This window comes from Coregonus clupeaformis, chromosome 26 (assembly GCF_020615455.1).
Source record: "Coregonus clupeaformis isolate EN_2021a chromosome 26, ASM2061545v1, whole genome shotgun sequence".
NCBI classification, from domain to species: domain Eukaryota; kingdom Metazoa; phylum Chordata; class Actinopteri; order Salmoniformes; family Salmonidae; genus Coregonus; species Coregonus clupeaformis.
In genome coordinates, this window is record NC_059217.1 from 47,702,923 (window position 1) to 47,721,296 (window position 18,374).

Here is an 18,374-nt window from a genome sequence, read left to right on the forward strand (position 1 = left end):
CTACTGTGGGTAGGAGAGTTAGACCCAATAACACACTGGGTACTACTGTGGGTAAGAGAGTTAGACCCAATAACACACTGGGTATTACTGTGGGTAAGAGGGTTAGACCCAATAACACAGTGGGTATTACTGTGGTTAAGAGAGTTAGACCCAATAACACAGTGGGTATTGCTGTGGGTAAATGAGTTAGACCCAATAACACACTGGGTATTACTGTGGGTAAGAGAGTTAGACCCAACAACACACTGGGTATTACTGTGGGTAAATGAGTTAGACCCAATAACACAGTGGGTATTACTGTGGGTAGGAGAGTTAGACCCAATAACACACTGGGTATTACTGTGGTTAAGAGAGTTAGACCCAATAACACAGTGGGTATTACTGTGGGTAAATGAGTTAGACCCAATAACACACTGGGTATTACTGTGGGTAAATGAGTTAGACCCAATAACACACTGGGTATTACTGTGGGTAAATGAGTTAGACCCAATAACACAGTGGGTATTACTGTGGGTAGGAGAGTTAGACCCAATAACACACTGGGTACTACTGTGGGTAAGAGAGTTAGAGGACATTTGTGGTCCTCTGTAGCTCAGCTGGTAGAGCACGGCGCTTGTAACGCCAAGGTAGTGGGGTCGAACCCCGGGACCACCCATATACAAAAAAAAAATGTATGCACGCATGACTGTAAGTCGCTTTGGATAAAAGCGTCTGCTAAATGGCATATTATTATATTATTATTATTAGACCCAATAACACAGTGGGTATTACTGTGGTTAAGAGAGTTAGACCCAATAACACAGTGGGTATTGCTGTGGGTAAATGAGTTAGACCCAACAACACACTGGGTATTACTGTGGGTAGGAGAGTTAGACCCAATAACACACTGGGTATTACTGTGGTTAAGAGAGTTAGACCCAATAACACAGTGGGCATTACTGTGGGTAAATGAGTTAGACCCAATAACACACTGGGTATTACTGTGGGTAAATGAGTTAGACCCAATAACACACTGGGTATTACTGTGGGTAAATGAGTTAGACCCAATAACACAGTAGGTATTACTGTGGGTAGGAGAGTTAGACCCAATAACACACTGGGTATTACTGTGGGTAAATGAGTTAGACCCAATAACACACTGGGTACTACTGTGGGTAAGAGAGTTAGACCCAATAACACACTGGGTATTACTGTGGGTAAATGAGTTAGACCCAATAACACACTGGGTACTACTGTGGGTAAATGAGTTAGACCCAATAACAAAGTGGGTACTACTGTGGGTAAATTAGTTAGGCCCAATAACACACTGGGTACTACTGTGGGTAAGAGAGTTAGACCCAACAACACACTGGGTATTACTGTGGGTAGGAGAGTTAGACCCAATAACACAGTAGGTATTACTGTGGGTAAGAGAGTTAGACACAATAACACAGTGGGTATTACTGTGGGTAAGAGAGTTAGACCCAATAACACACTGGGTCCTACTGTGGGTAGGAGAGTTAGACCCAATAACACACTGGGTATTACTGTGGGTAAGAGAGTTAGACCCAATAACACACTGGGTACTACTGTGGGTAAGAGAGTTAGACCCAATAACACACTGGGTATTACTGTGGGTAAGAGGGTTAGACCCAATAACACAGTGGGTATTACTGTGGTTAAGAGAGTTAGACCCAATAACACAGTGGGTATTACTGTGGGTAAATTAGTTAGACCCAATAACACACTGGGTACTACTGTGGGTAAGAGAGTTAGACCCAATAACACACTGGGTATTACTGGTATTACATGGGGAATAGGGGAGGATAGTGGACTACATGGGGAATAGGGGAGGATAGTGGACTACATGAGGAATAGGGGAGGTAGTGGACTACATGGGGAATAGGGGAGGATAGTGGACTACATGGGGAATAGGGGAGGATAGTGGACTACATGGGGAATAGGGGAGGTAGTGGACTACATGTGAAATAGGGGAGGATAGTGGACTACATGGGGAATAGGGGAGATAGTGGACTACATGGGGAAAAGGGGAAGTCATTTCAGACACAACCTTTGTCTTTATCCTTCAGCAATGAGGCAGAACATCCTGTTGATATGTCAGTATTATGTGTATTTATTTAATGGATTGTGGAGATGACTATATAATGGTGTGCATAATGGTCTGTGTGTTGACTGCAGGTGTAGACTTCCAGATGCGTACAGTGACACTGGGCTCCACCACCATCGCTCTTCAGCTCTGGGACACTGCAGGACAGGAGAGGTGTGTGTGTCTGTGAGTCTGTGGAGGCTCCTCAGAGGAGGAAGGGGAGGACCATCCTCAGTGAATTTCAGAAAAAATAAATATTGTGAAACAAAAAAAGTAATCCTTTTTGGATAAAACTATACTAAATATATTAATGTCACCAAATAATTTATTAAAACACACTGTTTTGCAATGAAGGTCTACAGTAGCCTCAGCAGCACTCTGTAGGGTAGCACCATGGTGTAGCCGGAGGACAGCTAGCTACCGTCCTCCTCTGGGTACATTGACTTCAATACAAAACCTAGGAGGCTCATGGTTCTCACCCACTTCTATAGACTTGCACAGTAATTATGACAACTTCCGGAGGACATCCTCCAACCTATCAGAGCTCTTGCAGCATGAACTGACATGTTGTCCACCCAATCAAAGGATCAGAGAATTAATCTAGGACTGAAAGAATAAGCTACGGCTAGCTATCACTGCAGTGTATAAAATGTGGTGAGTAGTTGACTCAAAGAGAGAGAAAGACAATCGTTGAACAGTTTTGAAAAATTAATTTCTTTAAAAATGCTAGCGAATGCAGCTAGCTAGTTTAGCCTACTCAAACACCCGGCTCAAACAGAGGGATGCTATGTTAGCTAGCTGGCTATGACTATCCAACACTGGAACTCTTCCAAGTTCAGGTAAGTTAAGGTAAGCTTTTGGTTTTATTCATTTATTGCCACCAGGGGGCCCGCCGGCATAACTGCTAAACTGCTTTCTGACTGTACACTGTACTGCGTGATTGTAGCGGGTTTACTAACACGTTCGTTCTTGTAGCTACAGTGCCTTCGAAAAGTATTCAGACCCCTTGACTTTTTACACATTTTGTTACGTTACAGCCTTATTCTAAAATTGATAAAATAAATAATAATCCTCAGCAATCTACACACAATACCCCATAATGACAAGGCAAAAACAGGTTTTAATTTTTTTGTGCAGCATTGAAGATCCCCAGGAACACAGTGGCCTCCATCATTCTTAAATGGAAGAAGTTTGGAATCAACAAGACCGCCCGGCCAAACTGAGCAATTCGGGGAGAAGGGCCTTGGTCAGGGAGGTGACCAATAACCCAATGGTCACTCTGACAGAGCTCTAGAGTTCCTCTGTGGAGATGGGAGAACCTTACAGAAGGACAACCATCTCTGCAAGCACTCCACCAATCAGGCATATATGGTAGAGTGGCCAGACGGAAGCCACTCTTCAGTAAAAGGCACATGACAGCCCACTTGGAGTTTGCCAAAAGGCACCTAAAGACTCTCAGACCATGAGAAACAAGATTCTCTGGTCTGATGAAACCAAGATTGAACTCTTTGGCCTGAATGCCAAGCGTCACTTCTGAAGGAAACCTGGCACCATCCCTACGGTGAAGCATGGTGGTGGCAGCATCATGCTGTGGGGATGTTTTTCAGTGGCAGGGACTGGGAGACTAGTCAGGATAGAGGGAAAGATGAATGGAGCAAAGTACAGAGAGATCCTTGATGAAAACCTGCTCCAGAGCGCTCAGGACCTCAGACTGGGGCGAAGGTTCACCTTCCAACAGGACGATGACCCTAAGCACACAGCCAAGACAACGCAGGAGTGGCTTTGGGACGAGTCTCTGAAAATCTTTGAGTGGCCCAGCCAGAGCCCGGACTTGAACCCGATCTAACATCTCTGGAGAGACCTGAAAATAGCTGTGCAGCGACGCACCCCATCCAACCTGACAGCGCTTGAGAGGATCTGCAGAGAAGAATGGGAGAAACTCCCTAAATACAGGTGTGCCAAGCTTGTAGCATCATACCCAAGAAGACTCGAGGCTGTAATCGCTGGAAAAGGTGCTTCAACAAAGTACTGAGTAAAGAGTCTGAATACTTTTGCAAAATTTTCAAAAAACCAGTTTTTGCTTTGTCATTATGGGGTATTGTATGTAGATTGATGAGGAAAAAAAACAATTTCATCCATTTTAGAATAAGGCTGTAACGTACCAAAATGTGGAAAAGGGGTCTGAATACTTTCCGAAGGCTCTGTATGTTGACTGATGTTAATATGGTGACAACGATGTAGGCTGTGTGTAGCGGTTATGATATGACGGTTTGGTTTGGAAAGGTTTTTTTCGCCTGGTCATAGACCGGGGCGGCAGGTAGCTTAGTGGTTATGAGCGTTGTGCCAGTAACCGAAAGGTCGCTGGTTCTAATCCCCGAGCCGACTAGGTGAAAAATCTGTCGACGTGCCCTTGAGCAAGGCACATAACCCTAATTGCTCCTGTAAGTCGCTCTGGATGAGAGCATCTGCTAAATGACTAAAAATGTAAAAAATGTAAAATGTTGTGCACTGAAGTCCACAAGCAAAGGGAAAAGGTGAGGGGAGGAGAGCACGTAGATGCGAGCAGTAATTATACAATGATTAAAGGGATCATGCTGTTTGTATGTGGCTGCTATAAAATTGAACTGTGTTTGCGTGTGATCAGGGGTGTATTCATTCTGTAGATTCTGTTGAAAAACATTTCTTAAACGGAAGCAAACGGAACGAAACGGGATAAACATACCTGAATTTGTCCAATAGAAACTCTAGTTTGCAACTGTTGGACTAATGATTACACCCTAGATCAACTAGATGCAGGCAAGAGTGCGCAAGGCGGTATTGAATGTGTCACTGTCACCTTGATAACTCACATTTCTCTTGGCTTGTGCACCTACGTTGTAAACTTTCATTCATAAGCTAGGTTGTAGGACCCTCATGATGGGTATAGGGAACATTAGAGTATCATGTAGTATCCTAAACCTATCGATGTTACATTGAGCTGGGTGAATGGAATATGAATGACAGTCATCCAATATGCTGTAATAGAAATAAGGCCATGCTCATTAAAAAAAGAATCATCCTCCCTCATCTTAAATGGCACCAACCGCCACTGGTCTGTGTGTGTGTGGTAAATTAGTCCTCCCTCTTGTCCAAGGTTCCGCAGCATCACCCAGCAGTACTATCGCAAGGCGGATGGAATCCTCACCATGTATGACATCACTGACTCCGCCTCCTTCTCCGCGGTCAGAGAGTGGATGGACCTTGTGCAAGTGAGTGGATGGACAGGTGAAGGGGCGGGGCTTTACGATGTTATGGTGTTTTGACATGCAAATAAATTATTGGAAGTATTTTGCATACAACCCCCATCATGTGACAGGTTGTTGGGCAATATAATTTTGCATACAACCCCCATCATGTGACAGGTTGTTGGGCAATATAATTTTGCATACAACCCCCATCATGTGACAGGTTGTTGGGCAATATAATTTTGCATACAACCCCCATCATGTGACAGGTTGTTGGGAAATATATACATACTGTATGACAAGTCCTTTTGGCACTTTATGGCATTTATGCAGGTGAATGAGTGGTTTACTATAGTGGAAGATATGTAAGTTTTTTTTTCAGTTTGATATTTAATGAAGTCAAAGTATAGTAAGCAATTATAGAATATGTCTGATAGTAACCTGTTAATTAATAATATATGTATGTCTGTGATAGTAACCTGTTAATGAGGTAATATATCTGTGATAGTAACCTGTTAATTATATATGCTGTATATGTACAGTGCCGTGAAAAACTATTTGCCCCCTTTCTAATTTTCTCTATTTTTGCATATTTTTGATACTGTAAGGTAGACGCAGGGAGTCAGGAAGCAGGTGCAGTTAGTGAGTTTAATAACAACGAACATGGAACAATACAAAACAAGAGAAGCGTCTGACATGGAAACACAAACAATATTACCTGGTGACTGACAAAACAGAGTGCTAGGTAAATGGTAAGTAATGAAAGTAGTAATGTAAAGTAAAGTCCAGGTGTGACTGATGATGAGACGTAGGTGTGCGTAATGATGGGTTGCCAGGTGTGCGTAAAGGTGGGTTGCCAGGACAGGTGGTTAGTAGACCGGTGATGTTGAGTGCCAGAGAGGGAGTAGACCCTGGCGGCGGACGGCGCGCTGGAGTCTCACATGGGCATCGTTCCATACCTCTTCTGCGCGCCTGAACCACTCATCCACCGCAGGAGCTTCGGTCTGGCTCGGAGTCCACGGAGCCAGGGCTGGCTGATAACCCAGAACACACTGGAAGGGAGTTAGCCCGGTGGAGGAGTGTCGCAATGAATTCTGGGCTTATTCAGCCCAGGGAAGGAATCGGGCCCATTCCCCCTGCCGGTCCTGGCAGTGGCTCCTCAGGAACCTCCCCAGCTCCTGGTTCATCCTCTCCACCTGCCTGTTAGACTGTGTCCGGTACCCGGAAGTAAGGCTGACCGTGAACTCCAGCTTCTCCATGAAGGCCATCCATACACGTGACGTGAATTGAAGGCCACAGTCGGAGATGATATCTTCAGGACCTGCTGGAACAGTGCCTCAGCTACCTGGATAGCGTTAAGGAGACCAGAGAGAGGGATGAAACGGCTTGATTTAGAGAATCTGTCCACTATCACCAAAATGGTGGTAAAACCATCAGAAGAGGGGAGATCAGTGACAAAGTCAATGGACAGAGGAGACCAGGAACGCTGAGGCATGGGAAGTTTCCCTGCTGGAGCATTCCGGGGGGATTTGGATTGGGCACATATGGAACAGGAGTTGACATAACAAGTGACAGCTGTCAAGCACTCAAGACAGGAACCTCTCCCGAATCGTAGAGATGGGACCGGGCGTCGGCTTTGATTTGTTTTTAACCTGGGCGATATGTCAGCGTGAAATCGAATCTGGTGAAGAAAAGGGCCTACCTGGCTTGTTCAGTCGCCCTCCCGTATGTACTCCAGGTTCCGATGGTCGGTGAGGATGAGGAACGGGTCCGTGGCGCCCTCCACCCAGTGTCTCCACTCCTCTAAAGCCAACTTCACCGCCAGGAGCTCCCGTTTACCAACATCATAGTTCCTCTCTGCAGGAGACAGCTTTTTAGAGGATGGGATACAATTTCTGTGGATTACCTTGACGTTGGGACAGGACAGCCCCCACACCTACTTCTGAAGCGTCCGCTTCCACCACGAGGGGCAGCGTAGAATCTGGATGTTTGAGCAACGGGGTGGAGGTGAAACAACCCTTCGGTAGGCGGAAGGTAGGCGGGGACCACCCTTGAGGAGAGAAGTGAGAGGAGAGGCGATCAATCTAAAGTTCTTAATGAATTGGCGGTAGAAGTTGGAAAATCCCAAAAAAACGTTGGAACCCCTTTACGGTGGTTGGGACTGGCCATGACCTTACAGCATCCACCTTCCTCTCATCCATCGTGACTCCTTGCGGGCCGATCTTGGTAACCCAAAAAGGAGACATCCTCCTGATGGAATTTGCCACTTCTCCGCTTTGACATACAGGTGGTTGGCCAGGAGGCGTTCCAGGACTACTCGGACGTGAGCGATGTGATCCTCCAAGGTAGCCGAGTAGACCAGGATGTCGTCGATATACACGACCCACCTGGCGTCCAAGCATGTCCCAGGAACACCTCGTTGACAAATGCCTGGAACATTGACGGCGCATTGGCTAATCCAAAAGGCATCTCCAAGTACTCGCAGTGACCAGACATCGTGCTGAAGGCCATCTTCCATTCATCTCCCTCCCGGATGCGGATCAAATTGTAGGCACTACGCAGGTCCAACTTGGTAAAAAACTTGGCCCCGTCAGAGTTGTTAGATTGTAACCGGCACCAACGGGAGAAGGTAGCTGTACTTCGTGGTGATGGAATTCAGATTTTCTGTAATCGATGCGCGGGTGCAACCCTCTGTCTTTCTTGGCCACGAAGAAGAAGCCTTCCGACGCAGGGGAGGTGGACCTGCTGGGGCGCTTCCTGGATGTACTCCTCCATAGCCTTGGTTTCAGCCACCGACAGAGGGTAGATGCGGCCACGAGGTGGCGCGGGTTTTGGAAAAAACCTCCCAAAGATTACTGGTATACCTCTGGGATGTTGGGCTGAAGGTCAACCACAGGACTCTCAACCGACGTGGAACCACAGGGAAAGGAAAAGCAGGTCTTCCCCAATTCAGGTGCCCAGTCAGTGATGAGGGAGGGAATGCTTTCTTGATGTGTGAATTCCACGGTGAGAGTGAGTGGTGCTGTGATGTGTGTGATTGTCCCGGATCCTAGTCGTTGACTATCCAGCACTTGAACAAGGAGAGGAGAGAAAGAGAAACGACAGTCCGTCATTACTTTAAGACATGAAGGTCAGTCAATACGGAACATGAATGTTTCTTCAAGTGCAGTCGCAAAAAACATCAAGCGCTATGATGAAACTGGCTCTCATGAGGACCGCCACAGGAATGGAAGACCCATAAATACCTCTGCTGCAGAGGATAAGTTCATTAGAGTTACCAGCCTCAGAAATTGGCATTTAACTGCACCTCAGATTGCATCCCAAATAAATGCTTCACATAGTTCAAGTAACAGACACATCTCAACATCAACTGTTCAGAGGGGACTGCGTGAATCAGGCCTTCATGGTCAAATTGCTGCAAAGAAACCACTACTAAAGAACACCAATAAGAAGAAGAGACTTGCTTGGGCCAAGAAACACGAGCAATGGACATTAGACCGGTGGAAATGTGTCCTTTGGTCTGATGAGTCGAAATTTCCGATTTTTGGTTCCAACCGCTGTTTCTTTGTGAGACGCAGAGTAGGTGAACGGATGATCTCTGCATGTGTGGTTCCCACCGTGAAGCATGGAGGAGGAGGTGTGGGGGTGCTTTGCTGGTGACACTGTCAGTGATTTATTTAGAATTCAAGGCACACTCTTAACCAGCATGGCTACCACAGCATTCTGCAGCGATACACCTGTTTTGTACTTAGTGGGACTATCATTTGTTTTTCAACAGGACAATGACCCAAAACACACCTCCAGGCTGTGTAAGGGCTATTTGACCAAGAAGGAGAGTGATGGAGTGCTGCATCAGATGACCTGGCCTCCAATCACCCGACCTCAACCCAATTGAGATGGTTTGGGATGAGTTGGACCGCAGAGTGAAGGAAAAGCAGCCAACAAGTGCTCAGCATATGTGGGAACTCCTTCAAGACTGTTGGAAAAGCATTCCAGGTGACTACCTCATGAAGCTGGTTGAGAGAATGCCAAGAGTGTGCAAAGCTGTCATCAAGGCAAAGGGTGGCTACTTTGAAGAATCTAAAATCTAAAATATATTTTGATTTGTTTATCACTTTTTTGGTTACTGCATGATTCCATACGTGTTATTTCATAGTTTTGATGTCTTCGCTATTATTCTACAATGTAGAAAATAGTAAAAATAAAGAATAACCCTGGAATGAGTAGGTGTGTCCAAGCTTTTGACTGGTACTGTATATATACAATATGTCTATGATAGTAACCTGTTAATTAATTATATATGTATGTCCATGATAGTAACCTGTTAATGATGCAATATGTCTATGATATTAACCTGCTTCTCTTCTGTACTAGGAGAGGATGTCTGAGGGGGCGGTCCTGATGCTGCTGGGGAACAAAATGGACTTATCAGAAGCTCAGAAGAGGGAGGTTACCACCAGAGAGGGACAGCGATTGGCTGAGGTAAGATTATATTCTGATGACTGATGAGCCTTCAGGACTTCTAATGGCTGAGGTTGTTTGTACTACTATAACTACTATGTACTTCTATATTTAGTTTAGTTTACTATGTGTACTACTATTGAACTACTATGGACTTTATGTTTAGTTTAGTTTACTATGTGTACTACTATTTACTTCTATGTTTAGTAATGTCAGGTAGTTCAGTCTGAACATGTCTGTTGAAATGTCTAACATAGTGTAGCGTACTGTAGTGTAGCGTACTGTAGTGTAGCGTACTGTAGTGTAGCGTAGTGTAGCGTACTGTAGTGTAGTGTAGTGTAGTGTAGCGTACTGTAGTGTACTGTAGTGTAGCGTACTGTAGTGTAGCGTACTGTAGTGTAGCGTACTGTAGTGTAGCGTACTGTAGTGTAGCGTACTGTAGTGTAGCGTGGTGTAGCGGACTGTAGTGTAGCGTGAGTGTAGCGTACTGTAGTGTAGCGTGGTGTAGCGTACTGTAGTGTAGTGTACTGTAGTGTAGCGTACTGTAGTGTAGCGTACTGTAGTGTAGCGTACTGTAGTGTAGCGTACTGTAGTGTGGTGTACTGTAGTGTAGCGTACTGTAGTGTAGCATACTGTAGTGTAGCGTGGTGTAGCATACTGTAGTGTAGCGTACTGTAGTATAGCATACTGTAGCGTACTGTAGTGTAGCGTACTGTAGTGTAGCGTACTGTAGTGTAGTGTAGTGTGGTGTAGCGTACTGTAGTGTAGCGTACTGTAGTGTAGCGTAGCGTAGTGTAGTGTGGTGTACTGTAGCGTAGCGTAGTGTAGTGTGGTGTACTGTAGTGTAGCGTACTGTAGTGTAGCGTACTGTAGTGTGGTGTACTGTAGTGTAGCGTACTGTAGTGTAGTGTAGCGTAGTGTAGCGTAGTGTAGCGTACTGTAGTGTAGTGTAGCGTAGTGTAGCGTACTGTAGTGTAGCGTACTGTAGTGTAGCGTACTGTAGTGTAGCGTACTGTAGTGTAGCGTAGTGTAGCGTGGCGAGCATACTGTAGTGTAGCGTACTGTAGTGTAGCGTACTGTAGTGTAGCGTGGTGTAGCGTACTGTAGTGTAGCGTACTGTAGTGTAGCGTACTGTAGTGTGGCGTACTGTAGTATAGCGTGGTGTAGCGTGGTGTAGCGTACTGTAGTGTAGCGTACTGTAGTGTAGCGTACTGTAGTGTGGCGTACTGTAGTGTAGCGTGGTGTAGCGTACTGTAGTGTAGCGTACTGTAGTGTAGCGTACTGTGGTGTAGCGTACTGTAGTGTAGCGTACTGTAGTGTAGCGTACTGTAGTGTAGCGTACTGTAGTGTGGCGTAGTGTAGTGTAGCGTACTGTAGTGTAGCGTAGTGTAGCGTAGCGTAGTGTAGTGTAGTGTGGTGTACTGTAGTGTAGCGTGGCGTGATGTTGTTTCGTGTTGTGTGTTCTCTACAGCAGGACAAGGCAGTGTTCTATGAATGTAGCGCTAGGAGTGGATACAACATAGAGGAACTGATGACACAGCTGGCATGGTATGTATAACATTACTGCTGGCATGGTATGGATAACATTACAGCTGGCATGGTATGGATAACATTACAGCTGGCATGGTATGTATAACAACATCTCAGTGCACCTCCACCATAGACAACATTAGACTAAAGTCGGTAACACTTTACTTGACACCCAGCGTCATTAATTGCTTGATAAATGGCTTTAAGCTATATATCACAGCCATCTAGCCACCATAAATGAATTACACAGAACATTTGGTTCAGGATTCCAGCACTGCAGGCGGCGATAAATCACCAATAGTAGCTTTATGCTTTTTTTCAAACACAAAATTTAAAATGGAGATAGCTAACCTCAATGGCGCTGCCCATGCTGTCAGGGACGCCATAATGGCACAGACACAAAGATAAGTGCTCTTTCTATGTCCATGGTGGTGACAGCAAAATCATCTGCCCGCTGCAAGGCAGCATTAACTCCACACACAGACAGCATTAACTCCACACACAGGCAGCATTAACTCCACACACAGGCAGCATTAACTCCACACACAGGCAGCATTAACTCCACACACAGGCAGCATTAACTCCACACACAGACAGCATTAACTCCACACACAGACAGCATTAACTCCACACACAGGCAGCATTAACTCCACACACAGACAGCATTACACACAGACAGCATTACACACAGGCAGCATTAACTCCACACACAGGCAGCATTAACTCCACACACAGGCAGCATTAACTCCACACAGACAGTATTAACTCCACACACAGACAGCATTACACACAGGCAGCATTAACTCCACACACAGGCAGCATTAACTCCACACACAGGCAGCATTAACTCCACACACAGGCAGCATTAACTCCACACACAGGCAGCATTAACTCCACACACAGACAGCATTAACTCCACACACAGGCAGCATTAACTCCACACACAGACAGCATTAACTCCACACACAGGCAGCATTACACACAGACAGCATTAACTCCACACACAGAGACAGCATTAACTCCACACACAGACAGCATTAACTCCACACACAGACAGCATTAACTCCACACACAGAGACAGCATTAACTCCACACACAGGCAGCATTAACTCCACACACAGAGACAGCATTAACTCCACACACAGAGACAGCATTAACTCCACACACAGGCAGCATTAACTCCACAGGTTTACATTGACCTTTCTGATTGTAGTCTCTCTCAGCCCAGTGATCAGTTTAAAAGTCTGTGATCGTTTTTTTGCGAAAAAGATCAGCTTCACGAAAACATCTCTCCCATTTCATCTCTGTATAGGATGTTATCGGCCCAGCAGGATCAGCAGTGTGAGGAGACTCTCCGTCTGTCAGCTGACCACTCCTCCAACGGAGACAACAGGAAGACCTGCTGCAAGTAGGAGAGGAACATAGAGCCAGAAAGAGGGATTCTCTTTGTATCTGTGACATCATGGCTGTTGTGACATCATGGGCAACAACGCCATTGAGGACTATCTCCATTTTAAAAGGGGTCAATTTTCTTCTTCTTTTTTTGTAAAAAAAAAAAAAGCGTTAAAGCTGAACAAAAATATAAACATAAGCCGTTTTTAGAGAATTTGGCAGTACGTCCAACCGGCCTCACAACCGCAGACCACGAGTAACAACGCCAGCCCAGGACCTCCACATCCGGATTCTCTCTCTCTCTCTCTTTCTCTCTCTTTCTCTCTCTCTCTCTCTCTCTCTCTCTCTCTCTCGCCCTCTCTCCCTTTCTTTCTCTCTCCCTCTCTCCCTCTCTCTCTCTCACTCTCTCACTCTCTCTTTCTCTCTCACCCTCTCACTCTCTCTCTGTCTCTGTCTCTCTCTAACTCTCTCTCTCTCTCACCCTCTCTCTCTCTCTCTCTCTCTCTCTCGCCCTCTCTCCCTTTCTTTCTCTCTCCCTCTTTCTCTCTCTCTCTCTCTCTCTCTTTCTCTCTCACTCTCTCACTCTCTCTCTCTCTCTCTCTGTCTCTCTTCACCTGCGGGATCGTCTGAGACCAGCCGCCCGGACATCTGATGAAAATGAATCAGACGATGACTCAGTAAAATCGTTGAAATTGTTTCATGTTGCGTTTTTATTTTTTTGTTCAGTATAATATTGGTGATTTACCGCTACCTGCAGTGCTGGTGTTCTGAACCATTTTATTTAGCGGCGGGGGGGATGCATTCGTTTATTGTGGCCTGTAGATGGCAGTAATATAGCTAAAAAGCCATAAAAAACGTTATAGGCAACCCAATTTGAAAAAGAAGGTTAATGCTCTGATCATTGACTGATCACTCTCAAAGCACAGGAATCCCCACCCAAGGGACTACTTTAAAATGGCGGAAGCCCTTCAATGGCAACATCCATGCTAAAAACGGGTTCTATCCATCCAGAGCCCTCTTTCTACTTCTGACAGGAAACACGAGGGACTCATCCATGGTCCAAAGCTGATCTAGCAACGCGTGTGTGGAACAGTGGAACAGTGAGATTAGGTTACGATACCCTTTAACCTAAGCACTTTAAAATACCCATCTTCACCTCTGTGTGTGTGGGCCTGCAAGACACTGTTACACACATGACTGGACTGTATTTTTTTTGTATTCTTCATATACAGTAAATACATCAACAGTTCTGAACAGGTTTTCTGTCATGTATTATATAGACTGCTACAATATTGTCTATGTAAATATGTTTACTGTAAAGTATTATATAGAAAGCTGCAACATTGTCTATGTAAATATGTTTGCTGTAAAGTATTATATAGACTGATACAACATTGTCTATGTAAATATGTTTACTGTAAAGTATTATATAGACTGATACAACATTGTCTATGTAAATATGTTTACTGTAAAGTATTATATAGAAAGCTGCAACATTGTCTATGTAAATATGTTTACTGTAAAGTATTATATAGACTGATACAACATTGTCTATGTAAATATGTTTACTGTAAAGTATTATATAGACTGATACAACATTGTCTATGTAAATATGTTTACTGTAAAGTATTATATAGAAAGCTGCAACATTGTCTATGTAAATATGTTTACTGTAAAGTATTATATAGACTGATACAACATTGTCTATGTAAATATGTAAATAGTGTTGTTGTGTATTGTGATACCAATAAAGACAGTTATTGGTAACTCCTGGGATTATACATCCTCTGTACTTCTGCATCAAATGTCTTCACTTCAGCCTCTGTGTTCTTCATTATGATATTGTGTTTGGCAACTATTGACCAATAAGTCATGTACACTGAACAGCCTGCAGGTGGCAGCCATGCTCTTTTCTTAGCCTGTGATCTGTCTGTGTCTGCTTACCTCTCTGCTGTCTGTTTCTGCTTACCTATCAGCTGTCTGCTTGTCTTACCTGTCTGCTTGTCTTACCTCTCTGATGTCTGCTTGTCTTACCTCTCTGATGTCTGCTTGTCTAACCTCTCAGCTGTCTGCTTGTCTTACCTATCAGCTGTCTGCTTGTCTTACCTCTCTGATGTCTGCTTGTCTTACCTCTCAGCTGTCTGCTTGTCTTACCTCTCTGATGTCTGCTTGTCTTACCTCTCTGATGTCTGCTTGTCTTACCTCTCAGCTGTCTGCTTGTCTAACCTCTCAGCTGTCTGCTTGTCTTACCTCTCTGATGTCTGCTTGTTTTACCTCTCAGCTGTCTGCTTGTCTTACCTCTCTGCTGTCTGCTTGTCTTACCTCTCTGATGTCTGCTTGTCTTACCTCTCAGCTGTCTGCTTGTCTTACCTCTCGGATGTCTGCTTGTCTTACCTCTCTGATGTCTGCTTGTCTTACCTCTCAGCTGTCTGCTTGTCTAACCTCTCAGCTGTCTGCTTGTCTTACCTCTCTGATGTCTGCTTGTCTTACCTCTCAGCTGTCTGCTTGTCTTACCTCTCTGATGTCTGCTTGTCTTACCTCTCAGCTGTCTGCTTGTTTTACCTCTCTGCTGTCTGCTTGTCTTACCTCTGTCTGCTTGTTTTACCTCTCAGCTGTCTGCTTGTCTTACCTCTCTGCTGTCTGCTTGTCTTACCTCTGTCTGCTTGTCTTACCTCTCTGCTGTCTGCTTGTCTTACCTCTCTGCTGTCTGCTTGTCTTACCTCTCTGCTGTCTGCTTGTCTAACCTCTCTCTGTCTGCTTGTCTAACCTCTCTGCTGTCTGCTTGTCTTACCTCTCAGCGGTCTGCTTGTTTTACCTCTCAGCGGTCTGCTTGTCTTACCTCTCAGCTAAAAGGGGACGTTTAAAGGCATGGCAGAGCAGGAGCTTATATCAGAGTGTCAGCTGAGAGCTCAGCCTGTTGCACATAACCTTCACCCTTCACAGACAGACAGACAAGACAGTACCAGGGTAACAGTGGAGTAGAGTGGAACATTTCACAGTCTCTGGTAAGACTGTTGCATCCGGAGGGGTGAGGAGGATTCGCAGCTTGAGTGCAGGTAGGATTCTTCACTTGTACTTCAGAATCACCATTATTCACCAAGTACATTTTAGTGAATGTGACGTGATACGGTGCTGCTAGTAATAGAGAACACACTCAGAATGTTACGTGCTGCTGGAGAGAGCAGTAGGAGAATGAGAAGTGGATTTAGAAATATACAGCGGATATACACATTTACAGTGTCAATATATAAATATCTATATGCAGAAAGAAGAACAGAGTGCAGAGCAGTATAGTGCAGTTATTATGTGTGCAGTTCAGAGATGGCTTGATACAGTGTGCCTATTTCTACTCACAGGGACAGTTTCCCATGACATCAGGGTGGTTTAAAGTTACATGATGTGACTTAGTGAAGTGTGAAGGGATATTGTTTTGACTGAGGTTTACAGTTGAAGTTAGCCACAAACCCTGTTGAGACAATTATAGGACGTGTTTGGCGTTTCATCTCCTCTGATAATATGACTACGTTGTTTTGATCATTTGAGCAGGAGTATACACATTGACTGACAACTTGTTGACATTTTAGTCATTTAGCAGACGCTCTTATCCAGAGCAACTTACAGTTAGTGAATACATATTTTTTTATACTGGCCCCCCGTGGGAATCGAACCCACAACCCTGGCGTTGCAAACGCCATGCTCTATCAACTGAGCAACATCCCTGCCAGCCATTCCCTCCCCTACCCTGGGCCAATTGTGCGCCGCCCATGAGTCTCCCGGTCGCGGCCGGCTGCGACAGAGCCTGGATTCGAACCAGGATCTCTAGTGGCACAGTTAGCACTGCGCCACTCGGGAGTGACGCTAGCTGATGTCTGTCAATGCCCCGATATTGCTATCTCTAAGCTGGCACAACCTATCTGACTTAGTGAACCATTGCTATCTCTAAGCTGGCACAACCTATCTGACTTACTGAACCATTGCTATCTCTAAGCTGGCACAACCTATCTGACTTAGTGAACCATTGCTATCTCTAAGCTGGCACAACCTATCTGACTTAGTGAACCATTGCTATCTTTAAGCTGGCACAACCTATCTGACTTAGTGAACCATTGCTATCTCTAAGCTGGCACAACCTATCTGACTTAGTGAACCATTGCTATCTCTAAGCTGGCACAACCTATCTGACGTAGTGAACCATTGCTATCTCTAAGCTGGCACAACCTATCTGACTTAGTGAACCATTGCTATCTCTAAGCTGGCACAACCTATCTGACTTAGTGAACCATTGCTATCTCTAAGCTGGCACAACCTATCTGACTTAGTGAACCATTGCTATCTCTAAGCTGGCACAACCTATCTGACTTAGCGAACCATTGCTATCTCTAAGCTGGCACAACCTATCTGACTTAGTGAACCGCTGCCGAAGAAAGATCAAGCGTCCAAACCTCACACTAGTCCAAGACAGGCGATCAGTCCACTGTCTTTTCTTGTGTGCAGTTTGTACACTTGTTTTTTGGATCTAGTAGTTCCTGTCAGCACCAGTACCTGGATCTAGTTGTTCCTGTCAGCACCAGTACCTGGATCTAGTTGTTCCTGTCAGCACCAGTACCTGGATCTAGTTGTTCCTGTCAGCACCAGTACCTGGATATAGTAGTTCCTGTTGTTCACAGAGTTTCATCTTTTCTTTTTTGCAATGAGGAGAGACCGGGTGTACTTCCTGAGACAGGAGACAGACAACCTGTCTGTCTGTCTATATATCTGTCTGTCTGCTGTCTCCTCGGCATGTGAGACTGACTGGTCATTGTAAAAGGGTATTTTCTCCTCTTCCCCCAGAGTATAGGTTTCAGCAGCAGTAGTTTAGTTTTACTTCATTTGATTGTAACAGTTGCTATTCTTAGTTTAATTTAATACTTTAAGACTAAATTTTTATTTTATTTTTTTATGATAATATCATTCTAAAAAGCTAATATGACAAGACATACACTACCGGTCAGGTTTAGAACACCTACTCATTCAAGTTTTTTTTTTTTTTTTTTCTACATTGTAGAATAATAGTGAAGACATCAACATTTAGAAATAACACATACGGAATCATGTAGTAACCAAAAAAGTGTTAAACAAATCAAAATATATTTTATATTTGAGATTCTTCAAATAGCCACCCTTTGCCTTGATGACAGCTTTACACACTATTGGCATTCTCTCAACCAGCTTCATGAGGTAGTCACCTGGAATGCATTTCAATTAACAGGTGTGCCTTCTTAAAAGTTAATTTGTGGAATTTCTTTCCTTCTTAATGCATTTGAGCCAATCAGTTGTGTTGTGACAAGGTAGAGGGGGTATACAGAAGATAGCCCTATTTGGTAAAAGACCAAGTCCATATTATGGCAACAACAGCACAAATATGCAAAGAGAAACGACAGTCCATCATTACTTTAAGACATGAAGGTCAGTCAGTACGGAACATTTCAAGAACTTTGAAAGTTTCTTCAAGTGCAGTCGCAAAAACCATCAAGCGCTATGATGAAACTGGCTCTCATGAGGACCACCACAGGAATGGAAGACCCAGAGTTACCTCTGCTGCAGAGGATAAGTTCATTAGAGTTACCAGCCTCAGAAATTGCAGCCCAAATAAATGCTTCACAGAGTTCAAGTAACAGACACATATCAAAATCAACTGTTCA

At 44.5% G+C, this 18,374-nt stretch overlaps 2 protein-coding genes across 3 annotated transcripts in view; both read left to right on the forward strand.

Annotated features, from left to right (window-relative positions):
- Positions 1-12,819, forward strand: part of cracr2b (calcium release activated channel regulator 2B) — a 34,846-nt gene extending 22,027 nt beyond the window's left edge. The window contains exons 14-18 of the mRNA XM_041849863.2: positions 2,179-2,260; positions 5,220-5,334; positions 9,685-9,792; positions 11,243-11,319; positions 12,614-12,819. Of these exons, the coding sequence (XP_041705797.2) occupies positions 2,179-2,260; positions 5,220-5,334; positions 9,685-9,792; positions 11,243-11,319; positions 12,614-12,713 (482 nt within the window). The 3' untranslated portion in view covers positions 12,714-12,819. The remainder of the gene's footprint in view (positions 1-2,178; positions 2,261-5,219; positions 5,335-9,684; positions 9,793-11,242; positions 11,320-12,613) is intronic.
- Positions 12,820-15,601: 2,782 nt separating this feature from the next.
- cd151 (CD151 molecule) overlaps positions 15,602-18,374 on the forward strand; it is a 39,945-nt gene continuing 37,172 nt past the window's right edge. For both annotated transcript variants that reach the window (XM_041849864.2, XM_045207689.1), the window contains exon 1: positions 15,602-15,749. The gene's annotated coding sequence lies outside the window, so the exon portion shown is untranslated. The remainder of the gene's footprint in view (positions 15,750-18,374) is intronic.